Genomic DNA, 22,203 nt, shown 5'->3' on the forward strand with positions numbered 1-22,203 from the left:
GTTTTAAGTAGCTAAACATGTGGCAGAGGAGAGGGAGAGACTGCTGCTGCCACATTTGTGGTGTTGAAACAATCAAAAGTAAGGTCTTAGGCTGAGGCCCTTGTCAGCCTTGCTACCTAAACCCCATTTAACTGGAGATGCCAGAGACTGAGCATGGAATAAATGTTTTGTCTGCAGGAAGCCCAACATGAAGCTACAGCTCCCTCATACTATCTGGCTCCAGATTAGTGATTCACCGTGCATAGTGTTGCAACCTGTCTACCGTATTTTTCGCTCTATAAGACGCACATTTTCCCCTCCGAAAATTAAGGGGAAATATGTGTGCGTCTTATGGAGTGAATGCAGGCTCCTTGGCTTCAGTGATAGCAACGTGAAGCCTCCGAAGCGCAGTGGGAGCGCTCCCGCTGCGCTCCGGAGGCTTCACGTTGCTTTCGCTGAAGCCTGGAGAACGAGAGGGGTCAGTGCACACCGACCCCTCTCGCTCTCCAGGCTTCAAGGATAGCAGCCTGAAGCCTCCGGAGGCTTCGGGTTCCTTTTGCTGAAGGGTAGGTGCTCCTTCAGCTAATGCACAGCGCCCCTTCAGCTAAGCGGGAGGAGAAATGGAAGGGGCTCCGTTTCTCCTGCCGCTTCGCTGAAGGGGTGCTGCGCAGAGAGGGGGAGATTTTTTTTCTTCTTGTTCTCCCCCTCTAAAACAAGGTGTGTCCTATGGTCGGGTGCGTCCTATAGAGAGAAAAATACCGTAATTGTGCTTTTAGTTTATACACTTTACTGTGGGCTCATCCACATTTCTGCTTTTCCCATTTCTAGAATGCATCGGTCTGAGCAGTTTCCCACTTGACCCATGCTGTCTAGGTACGAGTCCAAGCCCGGGGAGAACCCTAAATCCATGCTAAATCAGAGCAAAGGTCAACCCGGAGAAAACCTGAATTGCCATTTGCTCCGACTGTGCACCAAAGAACGATTTCCCGGGGGGGCAAAGCAGCGGGACAAGAGGAAGTGTGGATAAACCCTGTTATATCTTGCATTTCAGTTGTTGTATTGATTGAATTCATGTTATGGGGTGGCTATACAAATTCAGTGAATGAATGGATAAGCTTGTCTCAGAATTCCCTCCTTCCCAGGAATGCTGGACCTCTCCTCCAGGGGTTTTAGGCTTTACACATACACACATACATCATCTTCAAGAGTTCTGGGTCCACCAACCAAACAATCTGAATACCGTACTTTTCTATGTATAAGACTTATGTTTTTTTCTTTAAAAATTATGCTTAAAAGTGGTGGGTGTCTTATACATGGATAGTGCATAGGGTGGACATTTGATTGGCTGCTGCCATGGCTGTCAGCGGCTATTGTGTGCGTGTTGTTGGTTGCTGTGTCAATGGGTGGTGTTGATTTGCTGACGCTGCGGCAGTTGTGTGGGCGATTGGCAGCTTCTGCTGGCGATGGAAAATAGGCGTGCGGGTGAGCAATTTTCGGCAATCCCCTCTAAAAAAAGCTCAGCAACCCTGGGAAATCCTTCACACACACAAACACCTGAACAACTCTGTGTCATCTCCACCCAATTTTCTTCAATTTGAGTCCCCCCAAATAAGGGGCATCTTATACATGGGGGCGTCTTATACACGGAAAGGTACGGTATCTAGGTCAGGCCTGTACAACATGTGACTCCCACCCCCCAGCCAAACACATCCCATCAACCAGCAGCAGGGGCTGGGTGCATCTCCATTTTTGCTGCTTGTTTGGAAGCGCAGAAAGAGAGATGGGAGTGAGGGAGTCAAGCAGCCACAACGTATGCCGTGTGTGTCCATGTTGCTGGATCTCAAGTTCTGGAGGCCAGACCTAGGAGCTAAGATACAAAGACCCCGTTTTACACAGTAGGGGCAAAGAGAGAAGAAAAGAAGGTTGTGTCAATCTTCTTACCCCATCCAATAAGGAGATATAAGGCGAAGTGTCTGTTAGGAGAGAATATGACCATGAGGATGTGGAGATAAAGTCCTTCAACTAAGAGCCAATAAAAGTTGGCCATTACACAGTACTGGAAAATTACCAAGCTACCCTTGCAGCCGACCTGGAAAGTTACAAACCAAGGATGAAACGTTTGGGTAAATAAATTGCTTGAACACAGTAAATGGCTTCCTTTGTTAAAAATCTTTCTTTGATAGATACAAGCTCTGACATGAGGGACTTCCCCTTCCATGAACTTGCCTGTTGGTCGCCTGAAAGGGCCTCTTTCTATTGTTTGGATTCTGGTCAAATTATAACTTTTAGAAGTGAATGGAAACAAATGCCAAGTGTTTCTCAAAGCTTGCTTCCCTAGTGAAACATTTGGGATTTGTCTTGTCTCCTAAAAACCATCCTGTCTCTCTCTCTCCCTCTCCCTCTCTTTATACCTTGTGTTATTCCTTCCTCCTAAATATCTCCTTTTCATTTCAGGGCAAAATATTCCAGGAATAAAAATGCCACCACCGTCGAGGTTAATCTGGGGCAGGGAGCTAATAATCAGGACCACCAGTTAACCAGAAGTAATTTGGTTTAGGGAAGAGGCTCCTGTCACTTTTTAAAGCTAGTTTATTCTATAGAAGCTGTGCCAGAAGCAAAAATAGCCCTGTGGAATGCATAACGAGCGACTGAAAGCTCTTCTAGCTCTTATGTAACTAAACCGGGGTCAGCAGAAGCAACTCTTTGCTGCAGATATTACATCACCTGGACAACACTGCAGCATATTGATTTATACCGGTTTAACTACAGCGACAAAACTCGCTGTCTTAAAAATTCCTTCTTAAATTAGCCAGAAAAAATGGGGGTGGGGGTGGGGGAGAAATGAAATGAAAACCTAACCTGTGTCTCCTTGCTAAATTCATGATCCTGAACCTCTGAAGTGACAAGCGATGTTGACATCTTGGTCAGCGATATGGGGAGCTCTGTGGAAGGTTTACCAGCCAATCGCATTTAATTAAGGCAAAAGAAAACGGTTCAGGGAGGTTCATTTGAGGGACATGCAAAGGTTTGTGCATGTTTCCCACCATTACAAATTTCCTGGTTTTCATGGCTACGTTGAACAGAGTGGAAATATTAACGTAAGGAAAGGGGAAATCCCCCAAGCAAGGAGATCTTTGATTGCGGTTTTGCACAGTAGATGTCAGATTTTTAGTCCATTTAACTCACAATTTTCTACACTGATTGGCAGCAGTTGTCCTTTTCCTGTAATGTTACATGGGGCCTTTTTTGCAGGACGGGGCTGCAAACTGACTTGATGCTCTCAGTGTACATAATATGTGCCCTTTTCACTGATTTGTGGCCCCTTATCTTTATCTGTAGTCTAATTCTATGCATGGATAGAAGTCCCTCTGTATTTACACCCAGGTAAGTGTATTTAGGATTTAGCTCTTAATTATGTTACATCAACATGGAATCCTATTAATAACTTTTTTATGAATAGCACGGAAGCAAATGTCACAGTTCATCTTCCACCCACTGAATACCCTCTCCAATTCACCATTTGTCACTCTGTATTTATTAAAAACGTTGAATTCAGAAAGTGCTTTGCAATTATTTGACCTTCCAAACCCTGTGAGATAGCTCATTATTATATCAGTTGTTTGGTTTTTTTCAGATGGAGAGCTCAGGCAATGATTTCCCCAAGGCAACAGCCTGAGTATGGTGTTTTAGGGGATGGAAATGGTTTAGTTGCACAAGAACACTAGGTCAACTTTAATTACGCAAACTTGAATTTGCTTGTTTGTGACTGAACCCTATCCAAAAAGAATGACAGTTTGGAAGTGCCCCTAGATCATGGGTAGGCAAACTAAGGCCCGGGGGCAGCATCCGGCCCAATTGCCTTCTCAATCCGATCCGTAGACGGTTCTCAATCCGAACTCATCTACTGTTGCCCATTCATTTCTTCACTTAAAGAAGATAGGGAACTTCTGGCTTTGCAGATGTTGTTGGACAACACCTTCCAACCCTCCTAACTATTGGCCATGCTGGCTGAGGCTGATGGGAGTTGAAATCCAACAACATCTGGAAGGCCACACTTTCCCCACCATGACAAAGATCCTAATTACCCTGAAGCCCCATCAGCGGAGGTGTTGACTTGCACTCAAGACTGAGGGGGCCCATCGTGTGTCACACACACGTGACATCATGCACATGTTGCATATGTGTGACGTCATGTGCCCATGACGTCATGTGCCACGTTGTATTGTCAGGAGGAGGCTGAGTGTGGCGGTTCCTCCTCTCTCTCTCTCTCTCTCTCTCTCTCTCTCTCTTAGGAGGAGTTGACTACTGAAGCCATGCTGTGCTTGGCTCCACGTTCAACTTCTTCTGCCCCCTCAAGATGAAGGGGGCCCAGCTCCCTCCCAACAAATATAGCGGGGGCCGAAGGCATCTTGGCCCCATAGATTGGTGCCACTGCACACGAGTCTTTATGCAACCTGTCTGCAACCAATATAATGCTCTCTTAAAAAGGTAAAGGGACCCCTGACCATTAGGTCCAGTCGTGGCTGACTCTGGGGTTGCGGTGCCCATCTTGCTTTATTGGCCGAGGGAGCCGGTGTACAGCTTCCGGGTCATGTGGCCAGCATGACTAAGCCGCTTCTGGCGAACCAGAGCAGCGCATGGAAACGCTGTTTACCTTCCCGCCGGAGCGGTACCTATTTATCTACGTGCACTTTGACGTGCTTTCAAACTGCTAGGTTGGCAGGAGCTGGGACTGAGCAACGGGAGCTCACCCCGTCACAGGGATTTGAACCGCCGACCTTCTGATCGGCAAGTCCTAGGCTCTGTGGTTTAACCCACAGCGCCACCCGCATCCCTAATGCTCTCTTACACGCCCAATAACACAGCACAGGAAAGATAAAAACGCTTCAAGTCATAGCAATTTGTTTTCTTACCCAGGATGGTTGATCCTCTGAGCAGTGAACTGTGTTACTACCAGAATAGAGGATCTCATCTTTGACCAAGACAGAGATTGCTTTTAGAATGAAAGACAGGAACAAATTCAAATGTATATAGTTCCTAGTGCAGTGAAGTTTCCTACACATGGGGAAAGGATACAAAAACAGAAGAGCAAGTGAGTATCATTTTGCTTACTCTTAGCAAAACGAATACCCTGCCTTAAAGAAAAACCTGCAAATGTCATTTCTTAACAAACCAATGACAGAATATATTAATTAAAATGTTTTTAATTGCAGTTGTTTATGCTGGTTCTGTATTTCATTAGCATCTACAATTGGCCGCTTTGTTTTGACAGCTATTCGAGCATTGCTATGGGTTGGATTCAGACTATGTTAGTCATAATTTCGTTGCATAGATTTCAGTGGGACTAGGCCTGCAACCGTAACCATGTCTCATTATATTCAGCGGGGCTTACTCTAGGTAAGTGGAGAGGGGATTGTAGCTTAATAAACAGCTTACTACCCCACCCCGATTTTTAGGTATACTTACCTAAAAAGGCAAAGAATTATACTTCCTGTAGTCAGAGCAATGAGAGACGCACTGTGTCCAAGGGTGTAAATTGCTTTCACCAAAACATAGAAAATCTACAAAAGAAACAATTTCCATGCATCGGTCACCATAAGAGAGCATAAACAGAACATTCACCAAAATTGGATGATTTATAGTAGTGCCAAGGAATCATGCACAGAATAACATTTGCATCTTCCATATGTAGACCCAGCAATACCTCTCCTCTCCAGGGCCTTAGACATTTGACCTTTATAGTACTCATGGGCAACACTCTCATTAAAAGAAGTGGCCATTGCAGTGCATTCGGCACTATCCATGCCTTAACTCTGGAATTGTTTTCCTTATCAATATTTGAGAGATCAAACCATAATACTGAATGTAAAGAATTGTATTTTTAATATTTTGTTGGAAGCCGCCCAGAAAGTATACTCTACTTTTCCGTGTATAAGACTAGGTTTTTTTTCTTTAAAAATTATGCTAAAAAGTGGGGGTCGTCTTATACATGGATAGTGCATAGGGTGGACATTCAATTTGTTGCTGCTGCGGATGTCAGCAACTATTAGGCGTGTTATTGGTTGCTGCATCAATGGCTGGTGTTGATTGGCTGATGCTGTGGCAATTGGGCGGGTGATTGGCAGCTTCTGCCGGTGAGGGGACAGACAAGAGGCGGATTTTTGGACACGTGTGGGTGAGCAATTTCCGGCAACCCCCCCCCCCCCAAAAAAATAGCTCAACAACTCTGTGCCATCTCCCCCCATTTTCTTAAATCTGAGTCCCCCAAAATAGGGTGCATCTTATACATGGGGGCATCTTATAGACGGAAAAGTAAGATAAATTATAAATTATTATTATTATTATTATTATTATTATTATTATTATTATTATTATTATTATTATTATTATAAATTATTATTATATTGATCTTGTTTGTTGGTGGCAGCATGACAATCAGTATTTCAGAGTTGAAATTCCTTGGAAGAGCTAGAGCTTGGCATAAAAATGTTTGGACTATTGCACACTTGGGAGGGGGATCACAGATTGTATTAGACCCCTGCAAGGCACAAAACCCCTTAATTTTATTTGCATATAGTGATGACATGCAAGGACACATGTTGCTAGCTGCCTCAGAAATATGGAAAGGGTGCGGTGATAGAGATACCGTATTTTTCGCTCTATAACACGCACCCGACCATAACACGCACGTAGTTTTTAGAGGAGGAAAACAAGAAAAAAATATTCTAAATGAAACAGTGGATGTATGATTTTTGTGGTTCATGCTGTGGCCACAGACATGTGATCTGACAGTGAGTTTGGAGTAGCCCAATGCAAAAATCCTGAGGATCCATGTGGATCCATGCTTTGTAACCACGTTTGTGCACCACTGCAGCCCCAGGCAACTGGGTGTGTGATTTTTTTGGTGCAAGATGTAGCCATGGACATGCTATGTGATCTGATGGTGAATTTGGGGTGACCCAGTGCAAAAATCCTGAGGATCCATGTGGATCCGTGCTTTGTAACAACGTTTTAAGTGGGGAGGGAAAGAAAAGCACTCAAGGGACAAGGAGCACGCATGGGGTGTGTGGAGAAGGATGCTGCTAATAATGCAGAAGAGGGGTTTAAGGGGAGAAGGAACATGCGTGGGGTGGGTGGAGAAGGATGCTGCTAATGATGCAGAAGAGGGGTTTAAGGGGAGAAGGAACACGCGTGGGGTGTGTGGAGAAGGATGCTGCTAATAACGAAGAAGAGGGGTATAAGGGGAGAAGGCTCCTCTCTTCTCCCACTTTGCTCCTTTAAAGCAAGCAGGCTCTGCTTTTCTCCCTCCTCCCCGCTCATCCCCGGCTTAGCGAGCTGAAAAACTTTGCTGCTATGGGTAGCGAGCTGAGTGTGGAGGAGAGAGGGACAGAGAGCCTGCTTGCTTTAAAGGAGCCAACCGGTTAGGAGCCGCTTACACTCGTGTAAGCGGCTCCCCTCCTCTCCCACTTTGCTCCTTTAAAGCAAGCAGGCTCTGCTTTTCTCCCTCCTCCCCGCTCGGCTTAGCGAGCTGAAAAACATTGCTGCTATGTAGCGAGGCCACGGAGGAGGGAAGGCAGGGGAACCATGGATCCTCTGCTCACAACTGCAGCAGATCCCCCCCGCCACCCGTAGGCATTCCCTCCATAACATGCACAGACATTTCCCCTTACTTTCTAGGAAGAAAAAAGTGAGTGTTATGGTGCGAAAAATACGGTAATACATTTATTTTGTATCTCTTGCACCAAATGAAAATTACTGCTTTTTAATATCCTGGATGTAATGTTATTGGAAATCCTGTATTGGGGGGGGGGGGTGCTTTTAAATTCTGTTTAATGAAATGTTTTTTTAATAACCAAGTGAGTATAGTGAATATGAATCTACGGCTGCTTCAATAGAATTGGTGCCTATTGATCTGAAAGCCATTCCCAATTATGTGAGAGTTCATTGCATACATGGCCCAAAGTACATTTCTTTCAACCAAAGAACTGTAAAAATATATCCATCTATTTAGCCATGCAGAAAAAAATCTATGCAGCTTTCTATTAATATGCTTGCTGGCTATAATATACTAAAGTTAGCTTGCTTGAGCATGGCTTGACAGGCCGTTATTTCCACTTCAGAGCATATTTCGCACTTTTGCTTAGCAAGGCGAAAAAAGTTGTTAGTCAAAAGGTCAACTTTGTTGCTGCGGGGTCTACAGAGACTTCCAGAATCTACCAGAATTCGACAGTCATCTCTCCGGAATGAGTCGTGCTGCAGTTTCACATTTGACACTGCTTGACATGAAACCACAGCTTAAGAATGCAGGAAGAGGCATGTTAGGTCAGAAGAAAGGTCCGTCAGTGGTGTGCCATCAGAGGACTAGTGGGGCTAGGCTTTTCCCCTAAAGGTTCCTGGTAAACAATAGAGTATTAAAGTCTGGCGCCTCTTTCACAAAACCTGGGAGCCTTCTGCCTGGCTTAGCGAGGGTGGCATGATGCTCCAACAGGGCCCAAGAGCCCTTCCACCACCTTCCCAAAGCCCTTTCAGCTTTGAGAAGGAGGCACCAGGGATCTAGCATCCTGCCAGGAAATGGTCTGAATCAGATGATTGGGGAATGCATTCTCAGGCAGATCAGCTCCTCTTTGAAGAGGAGAAGGAGGAGGGGGAAGATTCGCCCTCCATGTTTCCAGCGGTTTCAGGAGCAGAGAGAGACATAGACACTGAACAGCTTAGGCAGGAGTTACCGAGTTACGAGATAATGGAAAGAGAAACAGAAGGGAGGGAACAGCCAGCAGAGACATCATTAGAAAGTGTGGGGGATGCTCCCTCCCCAAGAACTAAGAGGTCTGTCCGTATTAGAGAACAAAGAATGCGCCCAAGATGTTGCTGGAAGGAGGAGGATTTAGAGTAGCCAACTGCTCTCCTTGCGGAGAGATGTGGATTTTTGCTTGCAACAAGGTCCAAGAGCCCTCCTGCCACCTTCCCAAAGCCCTTTCAGCTTTCACAAGGAGACACCAGGGCTCTAGCACCTTTCCCAAAGCCTGTGAAGTTTCTGCCCGACTTAGGGAGGTGCAAAGCTCACACACGCAACACACCCATCACCCTCACAAGCTGCCACTTCTGGTCCTAACTGTTCTGCTTCAAAAAATTTAACTGTGGTTCATCTAGCCCCATCTCCTGCTTACCAACTAAACACCTCCTCCAGGAAGCCCACAAGCAGGACTCAAGGGCAATAACAACATAGGAAAAGGTGTTCTGGATCAGGCCAGATGCCCATTTGGTCCTGCATCCTGTTCTCATAGTGGCCAACCAGTTGGCTATGGGAAGCCCACAAGCAGCACCTGAAGGCAACATGACTCTTCTTACTTGTGTTCCTCAGGAACGGGTGTTCTGAGTTATACTGCCCCCAACAGTGGAGGTGGAATATGAGCATTGTGTCAAAGGGGCCCCTTTAACCTGGAAGAAGATGTGAAGGTGCAAACAGAAATTTTTCTCACAGTGTCAAGGTTCAGGGAATCCTATCCCTCTCCCCGTGGCAGCCAAAAAAGCAGGTAAACAAGAAGAGTCCTTACCACATAATTTATTCAGTAGTCACAGAGAGAGACAAAGGAATGTAGTCCCTATTAAATAATGGCATTACTCCGAGTAAAGCCTAACCCCCTCCGCCTCTCTTATCTAACATCATCCCTGACTTGGGCTTTCTGCCTCTGAGCTTTCTGTTCCACTACCTTCAATGCCCGTCTAGTCCTGGGAGAGGGGGGCTCAGGAATGCTCTCTAAAGACACTGAGTCTGTCAACTGTTAATTCCCCAGTGTTCCTTCTTCCTGCTGTTCCTCTCCCAGTATTTCCCAGCTTTTCCACTCTGCAGTCTCTGAACTATATCCTTCTGCAAACCACTGTATCCACACTGCCCTCCTGTTCTCGGGAAGGTTCAGGAGAACAGGGGGCTGCCGCCACCATTCCTCCTCAGTGCAGCCCCTGACACACAGTTTCTAACCTTCTTGTGCTTTCTGTGCATATTGAAAAGGTGGGTGCTCTTGGTTCAGGGGCCCCCACCCGCTAGTCTTGCAGCCCCAGCAAATGCCCAACGTTTCCACTGCCTGCAGCCAGCCCCCACCATGGTGGCTGGTTTTTTTAATTGACATTATTTTGCAAATCACAGCAGTCACATGCACAGCCTACCAGTTGCAAATAACGTGGAAAACATAGAAGCTTTAATTACTTGAAATATACTTGTCACACCAGGAAACAGCTTTTCTCTAAATCAGACTGTTATTGCTGCTACAGACACTCCCTGTCAGACGTAAGAAAGCACCATAATAAAATGTCATATCTTCAATCCGTTCTGCACTGTACAGCTGTAGAAGATTTGATTGCATTATGCAATGCGAAGGGCGTCCCCCCCCCCCAAAATACAAATGGTCTTATTACTTTGTTTTAGAGATAAGAAGCTTGCAAAGATTTGTTCCAAGCATATATGCTTCATTAGCATTTTCATTTTCCTGCACTTCAATTTTGAAGGCAAAAGCGTGTGATCAAATATTCTGCTTTGCCCCCCTCCTAGTAAATCAGAATATCAAGTATAATAAAGTATAGCACCAGGCAAGAAATACATAATTTCACAGAAATGTTGTCTGAGTCGGCCATAGCAATTTAATCAGGACATGTGTAGCATAGTACCTTGGTTCTCAAACTTAATCCATTCTGGGAGTCCATTCAACTCCTGAAACGGTTCGAAAACCAAGGCGCAGCTTCCGATTGGCTGCAGGAGCTTCCAGCACTCAATGGGAAGCCACGGAAGCTGAGTCAGACATTCGGCTTCCAAAAAACATTTGCAAACTGGAACACTCACTTCCGGGTTTGCAGTGTCTGGGAGCCGATTTGTTCAGGAGCCAAGCTGTTTGGGAACCAAGGTACCACTGTGGAGCTCAGGACCATTCCAGATATTTGGGGGGCCTTTGGCAGGCTGTCCTCAGTGGGGCCTTCCTGTGTTGACCCACCTCCAGGACCTACCGCAATTTGGGTCTCCTGGCAGTGGAGCAGCTGCCAACTTTGTACTCAGCTTAGTTCATGAGCATGCAGAATGGTGGCAGCCCTGCACTATAATGAGCTAGTCTTTGGGTGATGTATACATCTAATATTTGGTTCTTTGGGTCTACTGCTGTTGTTGTTACACTTGTATCCCAACAACCTTGTGGAGTAGGTGAGGCTGAGAGATGGTGACTGGCCCAAGGTCACCCAGTAAACTTCACGGCTCAATAGGGATCTGAATCCTGGTCTCCTAAGTCCTAGCCCAGCACTTTGATGAGTACACCACACTGGGGTGCGACCCTCCAAATATTGTTGGACAACAACTCCCAACATTCCTGATCATGGCTTATGCAGGCCGGGTTTTGGAACCAAACATCATAAGGACAAGCTAAGAAGAGCTCTGTAGCCGGATCAGGCCAATGGCCCTCTGAGACACAGAATCAGAATTGTAGCGTTGGAAGGGCCCTGAGAGTCATCTAGTCCAACCCTCTGCAATGCAGGAATCTCAACTAAAGCTTCCATGGCAGATGGCCATCCAACCTCTGCTTAAAAACCTCCAAGGAAGAAGAGTTCCACGACCCCCTGAGGGAGTCTGTTCCATTGCCGAACAACTCTTACCATCTGATGTTTAGTCAGAATCTCTGGTTCTTGTAACTTGATGCCATTGGTTCAAGTCCTACCCTCCAGAGCAAGAGAAAACAAGTTTGCCCCACCTGCCACGAGACAGCCCTTGAGATATTTGAAGGTGGCTATCATATCTCCTCTCAGTCTCCTCTTTCCCAGGGTAAACATACCCAGCTCCTTCAAGTGTTCCTCACAAGGCTTAGTTTCCAGACCCTTCTGACATCAAATTCTCACAATGGCCAACCTGTGGGAAGCTCACAAGCAGGACCTGAGTGCAAGAGCACTCTGCCCTCCTATGTTTTCAGCAACTGATATTCATGAGCATTGGTGCCTCCAACTGTGGTGGCTTGGCTTAGCCATAATGGCTAGTAGCCATTGATAACCCTCTCCTCCATGAACATCTGGAGGGTCACACGATTCCCATCTCTGTGAAAGGAGCCAATGGCTGCAGATTGGACAATGGCACTTGAGGAGCCAAGCCAGCTTCTCAGGGAAGGGAAGGCCAATAGCAGGGCAAGGCCAGCCACCCTTTAGAAGGCCTCTTCACTCACCTGAGGCACCAGCTTTCCTAGCACCAGCTGGCCCCTTCCATGGTGCTCTGTCCAAGGTCCTGTTCTTTGCATCTGCCTTTCCTGCCATGAACCTGCCTTATGAGCAAGTGTCTCTGCTGCTGTCAGCAGTTTTGAGCCATGATGGGGCAGGCCACCCCTCCAAAAATAAACACCACACACAAATAGCTTCATGGTGGGGGAGTGTTATTTGAATTGAGTCCAGGTAAAGAAGGCTGATCGCCGTAGAATTGATGCTTTTGAATTATGGTGCTGGAGGAGACTCTTGAGAGTCCCATGGACTGCAAGAAGAGCAAACCTATCCATTCTGAAGGAAATCAGCCCTGAGTGCTCACTGGAAGGACAGATCCTGAAGCTGAGGCTCCAATACTTTGGCCACCTCGTGAGAAGAGAAGACTCCCTGGAAAAGACCCTGATGTTGGGAAAGATGGAGGGCACAAGAAGAAGGGGACAACAGAGGACGAGATGGCTGGACAGTGTTCTCGAAGCTACCAGCATGAGTTTGACCAAACTGCGGGAGGCAGCAGAAGACAGGAGTGCCTGGCGTGCTCTGGTCCATGGGGTCACGAAGAGTCGGACACGACTAAACGACTAAACAACAACAACAATAAAGGGGTAAGGAGGAATTTTAAAAAAACCAGTTGTTGCTGCACTGATTTTCCAGCTTACAGTGAGTCCCTTCTTTGGAGCTTCTCTTAGTTGCAGAAGAGAGAACATGAAGCTCTTAAGCCTGCAAATCACCTCCCTTTGTAGGAGCTTGGGGGTGGAATTTGGATTGGATCTAAGGGAGCAGGAGACCTTCAGAAAGCAGAGGGTGGTAGAGCTGGAAGAGTGAAAGTCACGGACTGGGATAGCTACTGATATGAATGGGGGTAGGATAAGAGGAGGGCAAAAGTCCATGGAAGGCTTTAAAAGTCAGTATGAGGAGCTTATGCTGAACCCAGAAGAAAACGGGAAAACAGAGCAAGGGTTTAAGTAAGGTGTCGTGTGATCAAAGCCTGAATAGTTTTGGCAGCAGGGTATGGGATGGATATGAAGGGACCGCGGTGAGAGAATGGCAAACCAGGGAGGAGACGATGGCAGTAATCTAGGCAAGTGGCCGTGTGGATAGAGAAAAGAGGCGATTTTGTTGCAATGCTATTGAATATGGCTGGGTGGTGAACTGAATATGGGAGGCACAGAAGACAGAGGAGTCAAAGGTTATGCTGAACATCAGAGAGAGAAGAACTGTGAAAGTTACCGCAGTAGCAGGGAGGGAAAATCTGGCACTGGAGCCTCTCTGAGATAGAAGCAATCTCTTTCTGCCCTTGGAGGGGGAAATTCCATGTTTCCTATGGTCTCTGCGATGGTGATTGCTTGGTAAGGCCACAGCTTTTATTAACGTATGCAGTACAGTGTGACATGCGTCACTCAAGGGAATATATATCACATCCCCCTCCCCCTTACAGGAAATCTCTGAATGTTTGCATTCTGCTTCCTTGGAAAAATTATATTGCTTAGCTTTCTCAGACCCCCTAATTATTGCAATATGTATATCCATATATATAAATAAATATATATTTAAGAAGGCTTTTCCTGTTCGTAATTAAAAAGGAACGAAAGTGGGGAAAAGCTTCAGTAGGTCTACAGGCAGCTGCTATCCACATGTACACGGTGTTCAAATGTTCCCTGTGTCTACATGCATGGCTCTGACAGAACAAAATGAGAAAGACCAGAAGTGAGCTAATAATCGTTGTCAAAACCCACAGGATGAAACATGCCTTTGCAGAGAGATATTAAGGAAAGAGTAATAGGGGCACACACATAATACAACATCTTCATCTATCATAAATTTCTAGATGGGGCTTCTAAAGCTTTCTTGGAACCATTCTACACCCCTCACAAAATAAGATCAGATTCTGAAGTGGCAGGGACAGAAATGCCCTCCCCCTTAAACTTATGCATGGGGGGACAGGGAAACTAGAATTTCAGTGGGAGAGTTAGGCTAAATATTTCCGCTTGGTGAGCAAGCGTTCTCCTTGCAAGTCAGTTTTCTGTGGGGTGGACATTTTTTAATAATTCAGTCTTCTGCCTGTAGTTTGATGTGGTGCAGTTTCAAATCCTACAGTCTCCTACTGTCTAATGTGCAGTGCGAATCTAGACACTAAAAGACATGGGTCACTTCTGAATCCCTATTTCTAATCTATTGCCTGGGGCTGGAATCCACCCATCACAGCACAGTTTTCAGAGGCCAGAGCATGCATAGCTGTCAAGTGTCCCTTATTTGAAGGGACAGTCCCTTATTCCAGCGCCATGTCCCGCTGCTGTCCCTTATTGATGGATGTCCCTTAAATGATGTCCCTTAAATTTCAAAGGAAGCAGCTCCTCTCCCTCCCTCCCTGCCGGCCAAGGAGGAGGGAGGCTCCAACTGTGTTGCTTGGCTGTGTTGCTCACCCAATAAGAAGTCTAAGAATGACTGGGGGGTGGAGCTTGCATGCCTTGTGTATGGCTAGTTAATGCAAGCTGAGGGGGGTTTTGAATGCTGGATGCCATTTTGTTGCACGTGCTGCTGCAAACTTTGCAGTTCAAAGCCAGGCCGGGGAGCCATCTTAAGCTGAGGCTGCGTAGGCCTTGTGGTGCATGTGATTCAGATTCTATTCAGTTGAACCTCTGGTTACAAAGTTGGTCGGACAGTGTTCTCGAAGCTACCCAGCATGAGTTTGACCACACTTCAGGAGGACAGGAAGACTGGAGTGCCTGGAACAGGTGAGGCTGCAGGTCCCTTATTTTGGCTGCTGGTCCCTTATTTTCAAGGCTGCTGGTCCCTTATTTTCAAATCTGTAAGTTGACAGCTATGGAGCATGTGCAATTTCACTGTAGACGGAAACAGCAAGACCATGGAGGAGGATGCGTTAGGCACATGGCTTCAGCTATGTGAGGGGTGGTGAGAGGGGTTTGTGGTTCTGAAGAGCCCGCTTCCACCTAACCAGCTGAACTGGTTTATCGCGTGACCAAAACCACCCACATCCCAAGGCCAAGGAGAACAACTATAAATTGCTTTGAGGTGCCTCATGGGAATCAATAACAACAACAACAACAACAACAACAACCTCAGTGATCAGTATGTTTCCTCAGAAATAGGCCGGAAGGTTTTCACCCACATTTCTTTAGAAAATAACTACAGCATTGTGAAAAATGTCAACATGAACAACTTTTAATTTCCGCTGCAATAATTTTTTTGGGGGGTGGTAGAGATCGCCAGCATGGCCACAAAATGCTAGAGCAGGACCAGCATCACAGAAATGTTTCCCAGTCATCCCACCGTAAAGGTGACTTCTATGTAATATTTACACCACAGGCCTCATCTTCAAGTAAATCCCTTGCACAGGGACACAGGCCCTCAAGGTTCCCAAACAACCTGCAATTCAGAGTCCGTTTCTACACCTTTCCCCTCCTCTAGGTTCTACCTCTAGAGATGCATGAGGCAATGTGGCACAGGGTGGGGTGGGGTTAGCTAACTTCCTCTCCCATTAACCCAGTTAATGCCCCCTAAAGCTGCTATTTGCTCCACAGGGCAAAACAAACAAGCCTCACAGGTGCCTGCATGTTTTGCTCTGTAGGGACAAATAGCAGCTATGGGTGTGTGTGTGTGTGTGATTTTGATGGGGGAAAGAGTGCAAGATTTAATTCTACTTCCACAGCACCATTTTTTTTTTAAAAATGGATGATTTCTCAAACAAGGCCTAGTATGGTCCTGAAAATGGTCCAAAAAATTGATTGAGTGCATACTGTAGGAAACAAGATTGTATGAGGTAGAGTTTATCATTTGCTTTTAAAGGCTTTCTGCAGTTAGTCAGCAGTGTCACAGGAGGAAAAAGTCAACAAATACGGAAAACACAAGATTTATTTGATGATAAAGCATATTTGATTCAGTACATATGCAGAATTAGAATTTCTAGAACATTCGACCAGTTTCCCAGCATCTCTGCTGGGTCCATACTGCCTTCTAAAATCAACTCTAGGTGCTGGTTTTGACCCATAAAGGCCAATTGGTTTGGGCCACTACAATTATGATGGACCTATGCAGTCTTCCAGGAGCAGTGTTTTATGTTGCACTTTCTAAAACCGATATGGATGGTGTTCCATCTCTAACATTTAGCTTGATTTTGTTTTCCTTTAATTAACACAAATTGGCAGCTTAAAATTTCAATAGTTCTCCAGTACATTTGATTCCGAGTCATAGAATTGTTTGACTTACCGCGCTGTCTTCGTCAACTTCTTTATATCCACAAGCAAAGAAGAAATCTGGAAATATATCTGTCCAACCGTTACTTGTACAATTTTTGCTGATATTTCCTAAACAAAAGGGGGGAAAGTGTAGCAATCAGGAGTGGAATTCTAATTCACTAAAAAGGTTGTCCCTCACAGGTGACTTGAGGCTCCTGCTGCCAATCTACTATAACCTATAGCAATGTACACACCATCACTAGCCTCCACCAACAGAGAGGAGTGTTGTTGTGGTGGTGGTGGTGGTTGCCCAGTCACAATGGAGGCCTAGTTTCACCCTGGCAGGTAAGAAGCTACCACCAGTGGTAACCAGCAGCAAGCTCCCAGTGTGCCAGTGTGGTGTAGTGGTTAAGAGCGGTAGTCTCGTAATCTGGGGAACCGGGTTCGTGTCTCCGCTCCTCCACATGCAGCTGCTGGGTGACCTTGGGCCAGTCACACTTTTTTGAAGTCTCTCAGCCCCACTCACCTCACAGAGTGTTTGTTGTGGGGGAGGAAGGGAAAGGAGAATGTTAGCCGCTTTGAGACTCCTGAAGGGGAGTGAAAGGTGGGATATCAAATCCAAACTCTTCTCCTCCTCCTCCTCCTTCTTCTTCCTCTTCCTCTTCCCTAAACTGGCCATTTCCCACTTCCCAAGCCAGTGGAGGTGACAGGACTTTAGATTCAGTGCTGAGTCTGCCCTTCTGCAATGCCCTGTTGCTTCCAGCCAGGGATCAGGATTGCTCTGAGTGTCTTGACTCTGAAGTCAAGAGAACCCATGTGTCTATATTTGGCCAAAGTCAGAGCGCTTACTTCAGATAACCTAACTTGTGTCTCATCATCCCAAAATAAAACAAAAGCATCCATGGTATTGTCACGACTAGAAAAATGACCAAATACTTCCCCCAGGTACGGGTGTGTTCTTCGTCAGCAACAGATCAGGAGGCTCCGTGCGACATTTAAAAATCACTTGGCAGAGGTTCTATTAGCGTCCAGCTTTTGAGAAGACTAATTTGCGGCTATAAATGTGTTAGATGGGGACGTAATTTGAATAAAATTATCTTCATAAAAAGCCTTTCATTACCCTACACTGTTATTTAAGGTGATATTGAATGATCTATGGCAGGGTTATTAAAGCCTTCAGATCCTGCAGTGATGAATAACTAGCTGGAGAGATGAATATTCTTCTGACACACAGCAAATCCCAATTTCGCTGATAATGTGTTTCTAAAAGCCTTGTCCCAATTATGAGAAGAGGAGCAGAGATGAGAGAAAGTTCTAGAAGGAACAACAAACTGGAGGGCTTTCCTATTGTCCCAGAACATCGCAGGAAACTCTTCTGAACGCTAATTCATAAATATGCACCTGCCAAGTAGGCGATGCTTAAATAAATCTACATATCCATAATAAGACTGGAGCCGTAACCCTGAAATAATCAGATCAGCGTGTTGGATTGGGAATACCTGCCCTTGAATCCATCCCATAAGCATGGTGGGAACACGGAAACACAGAACGTAGAAAGCTGCCTTATACTGAGTTAGATTATTGGGCTACATAGCAAAATATTGTCTACACCAGGGGTCAGCAAACTTTTTCAGCAGGGGGCCGGTCCACTGTCCCTCAGACCTTGTGGGGGGCTGGACTATATTTTTTTGGGGGAAATGAACAAATTCCTATGCCCCACAAATAACCCGAGATGCATTTTAAATAACAGCACACATTCTACTCATGTAAAAACACCAGGCAGGCCCCACAAATAACCCAGAGATGCATTTTAAATAAAAGGGCACATTCTATTCATGTAAAAACACGCTGATTCCTAGACCGTCCGTGGGCCGGATTTCGAAGGCGATTGGGCCAGATCCGGCCCCCAGGGCTTAGTTTGCCTACCCATGGTCTACACTGACTAGCAGAGGCTGTCCAGGATTTCAGATGGGGAACACAACCAATCCTATCTAGAGATGCTGGGGACTGAACATGGGACCTTCTACACGCAAGCCACATGCTATACCATTAAGCGAAGGACACAAACGTGGTCCATCCTCTGCTGATGCTGAATGTACCCTTCTAAAAAAGGTCCTGCACAATATTTCAGATCTTATCTAAAATATTGTGCAAAATAGGTCAGCCTATGTTGGGTTTCACACACTTCTGGGTCCTGTTCAAATGCTATGCCCCATGCGTAGGGGTCCAATGATGCTGGAGATGGGGCTCCTAAGGTTCTCCTAAGGCATTCTCTTGCTTCTTGCCAGATGTATGAGATAGATCCAGGGACAGATATGGTCCAATGTGGCCCATAACCCACATAAAGGCAGGCCCCTATAACAGTCGACATCTACCAGTCATCAGGGTCACTCTGAAGATATTTTCCTGCCTGTGGCCTAAGACAAGATGGCGCCTTTCCCCATTCCATGTACAAAAGCCAACTAGACTGGCAGCCAAATCTCACTGCAGGGCAGCATAGGGGGTGCAGTGCAGACCACACAGTTATTCCCACTTTCCATCTCTCAGCAACTGCAGCCTGAGGCAGCTGTGTCACTCTGTCTAATGATAGGGCTGGCCCCACAAGTCATCAGTTGCGAGGACTACCAGGTGCATAATCAAGCTCCACCCTTCTGCCCTGTGTTTACTGTTCTGGACAGGCTGCAAAACCCAGAGTCCCATGGGACACCATATACAGCTGGTAGACTGCGTTTTGGTGGCTCACAGACCCTGCAGACCTGATATCCATGACATACATTGATAGAAATTGCTCAGCACTATGGCCTTGGTGCAAACCTGAATATAATCACTTGCATGTTTTCAAGATTATAGTCATGCAGTAAGCCTTTGTAAGTGTACACATCTTGAGATGCAGGTATTCAAACAACGACGACAATGACAACAACAGTCCTTTCAGTATGTAAGTTGCCCATCACCAAATTAAAAATGAACTCTTCGTAGCAAAAATAATTTCTTAATTTCTGGCTGTTGTTACCCGCACATGAGAACCCTTAAAAAACCACACACACCTCAATATGGTTTCCATTATATAAAAGATATATTACCTGATTTGCTGAAAAAATTGCTGAAAATTTTTGGACACGGTACTGTCACGGTTTCCCCAATTTCTGCAGGGTGCCAGCAGGTAATGTTATCCCAGATCCCAACACACCCTGGAAAAAACAAGCAGAAAGCATCTCATATGGAGCTCCTTGAGTGAATCCCTCCTCCCACAGTGTTCTTCCCTCTTCCACAATTACAGTGGTACCTTGGGTTACATACGCTTCAGGTTACATACGCTTCAGGTTACAGACTCCGCTAACCCAGAAATAGTACCTAGGATTAAGAACTTTGCTTCAGGATCAGAACAGAAATCATGCCATGGCGGCGCAGCAGCAGCGGGAGGCCCCATTAGCTAAAGTGGTGCTTCAGGTTAAGAACAGTTTCAGGTTAAGAACGGACCTCTGGAACGAATTAAGTACTTAACCCGAGCTACCACTGTACTTCTCGGGAAGCACCTGTGTTTCTGGTTATTATGAAATATTCAAAGAAACATCTGCAACAAGTGCTTTGAAAATGTAGCAGGTTTTATATCGTTAGCTCTTTGCCATCAGGAACTGTCTTCCTGTACTTTGCAAAGGATGAGGTAACACTGATGGATCTCTGCAGTAATAGGAAGAAGTCATGTCTGGACAGGGCAGGCCTCCCATTGAGGTGGTGGATGTTGTGGAGTGGGAAATGGCGAGAAGGTCTCAAGAGTCTGAGTGTACCACATGGCGTGCCCTACACCTCCCTAAGCCAGCCTGCTGTGGAGGATATTGCCACCCTGCCAGGGGTGAGCTAAGAGTCAGCTGCCAACACCGTTAGTTTCTGTATGTGGAGCAGGAGGGTGCCATCCTTCCCCTCACAAAATACACACAGTTCTGCCTGCGACTGCCTATCAATTATTTTACATTTTGAAGGGAAAAATAATACCCCTGGCCTCTTGGGTACCTAAAATGGATGCTGGCAATCCAACACAGATTTCCAGACTCAATAAGAAACAAATATTGGTTGACTTATCTCCCATAGGATTTTCGGTATCAGCAACTCAAGCAGAATTTGATCCACTCCTGTGTACCCTAATTAAGCAGAGACTGTGTTAACAACCTCTTTCCCTCGCAGAACGTGTTTGTTTACATAGATTACCGTGCGAGCAATGTTATTATGATGTAATTAATGCAATTGCCCTCATCTGTTTCCTGATTTTAAAAATTATACTATAAAAGCAGCAAGGCTTAATGAACAATTTCAACATACTCATAAATCTTGGTAACAAATCTTTTGGAACCTTATTAAAATGGACTTTTTAAGGGGAAAATGTTACCAATGAATCATGCAGAAATAGAGCTGATTCATGTCTCCCTAAGTAATCGTATGTTTGTTGAGAACTTCACTTTTTAATGCATACTTCCTCCTAATCTATGCATTTTTGCATGCATTGTTTAGCTGGAGACCTGCACTTCAGAATTCGGAGAAGTACAAATTTCAAAGGATAGCCTAATTGTGTTTTTGGTTCAAAAAGTGTGGATTGACTTGCTTCTCATTAAAATGCAAACAAAATCAAATGTCTGCCCCATTCCTAATTCCTGGTCAGGTCAAACATGGTCCTGGAAATTTCAGCTGCTTCCAGATCAAGATTCCTTTGGCTATTTGTCCAGCTACCTGGTCACACCTGCTTTGTTTTCTCCACCTTCCCTGCCCCTGCTCTACTCAACTGACCATAGCTGTCAACTTACAGATTTGAAAATAAGGGACCAGCAGCCTCGAAAATAAGGGGTCAGCAGCCAAAATAAGGGATTTTAGTCAACCAGCTACTTTCTTTCCCCCCGTGTCGGACGTGTACAGTACTGTGAAACGACAACGGAAATAGGCGAGGGAAATGGTCATTAAATGAAAAAAAGGCTGCACAAGGATTCGACTGCCATTCCATCGGCTCGGGCAGGTTGGCTTCAGGATCATTGCCAGGTCCCGGCGAGAGATGACAATGCCCCAGAGAAAAAAAGCGCAGCAGGTAATCTAAAAGGATCCCCCTCCCCCTAAGATCAGGCACGTCCAACTCCCAAGAGACCTGTTGCACATGCCTGCAGTGGCGGAGCTCCGTGCTGCGGCACAGGGGGTGGGCTGGTGTGCGTCCTGGGGGCGGGGCGCCCAGCGCCGGGGGGGGGGGGCAGCTGCGATTGCACCCTGCCGGGATCGCACTGCTGGGGGCTGGGCGCTCCCCCCACCCTCCTCTTCCTCCGCCAGTGCATGCCTACCCTAGATCCTGTGCCGAGCAAGACCCTGCATATCTAGCTGTGCATGCTAGTCGTAAGGGATGCCTCGGGTGGCTGTAGCAGTGATAGTTCTCTCCTCGCTGGCCCTTTAAAGAAGGGGGTGAGCCCTGCCGCCCAACAGGATGGGCCGGACGCGGTTACCTCTGCCTGCTTAGAGCTCCCAAAGTCTTGCTGGAGTCCAGGGAAGGGGGGGCTAGCTGGCCACTTTTCGTTCGGGGAAGGAAGCCCCCAGATAGCACCATAGTCGCGCCCCGTAGGCGGATCGCCCCCGCCCCCGAGTGCACATTATCTTTGCAGCTCCTGGTGCGCCCCGGGAGTTATGGGCCCTTGGGTGTGTTGGGTGGCGGGTGCTGGGACTCTCCAACAAGCTGACATTCTCCCCCGAAGGCGCGCTCTCTTCCTTATCTCCCGAGACAGACGGATGCTCACCAAGGCCCTGCCGCGATGTAAGCAGACCCTTGTGGGGATGGGTCTTATCC

At 46.3% G+C, this 22,203-nt stretch overlaps 1 protein-coding gene across 1 annotated transcript in view; it reads right to left on the reverse strand.

Moving 5' to 3' along the window:
• VIPR2 (vasoactive intestinal peptide receptor 2) overlaps window positions 1-22,203 on the reverse strand; it is a 52,805-nt gene that overhangs the window by 9,438 nt on the left and 21,164 nt on the right. The window contains exons 3-7 of the mRNA XM_028750955.2: window positions 19,475-19,582; window positions 16,423-16,520; window positions 5,446-5,540; window positions 4,893-5,034; window positions 1,921-2,068 (exon numbers count right to left, since the gene is read on the reverse strand). Coding sequence (XP_028606788.1) covers window positions 1,921-2,068; window positions 4,893-5,034; window positions 5,446-5,540; window positions 16,423-16,520; window positions 19,475-19,582 — 591 coding nt within the window. The remainder of the gene's footprint in view (window positions 1-1,920; window positions 2,069-4,892; window positions 5,035-5,445; window positions 5,541-16,422; window positions 16,521-19,474; window positions 19,583-22,203) is intronic.

Source organism: Podarcis muralis, chromosome 12, assembly GCF_964188315.1.
Source record: "Podarcis muralis chromosome 12, rPodMur119.hap1.1, whole genome shotgun sequence".
In the NCBI taxonomy this organism is placed as follows: Eukaryota; Metazoa; Chordata; class Lepidosauria; order Squamata; family Lacertidae; genus Podarcis; species Podarcis muralis.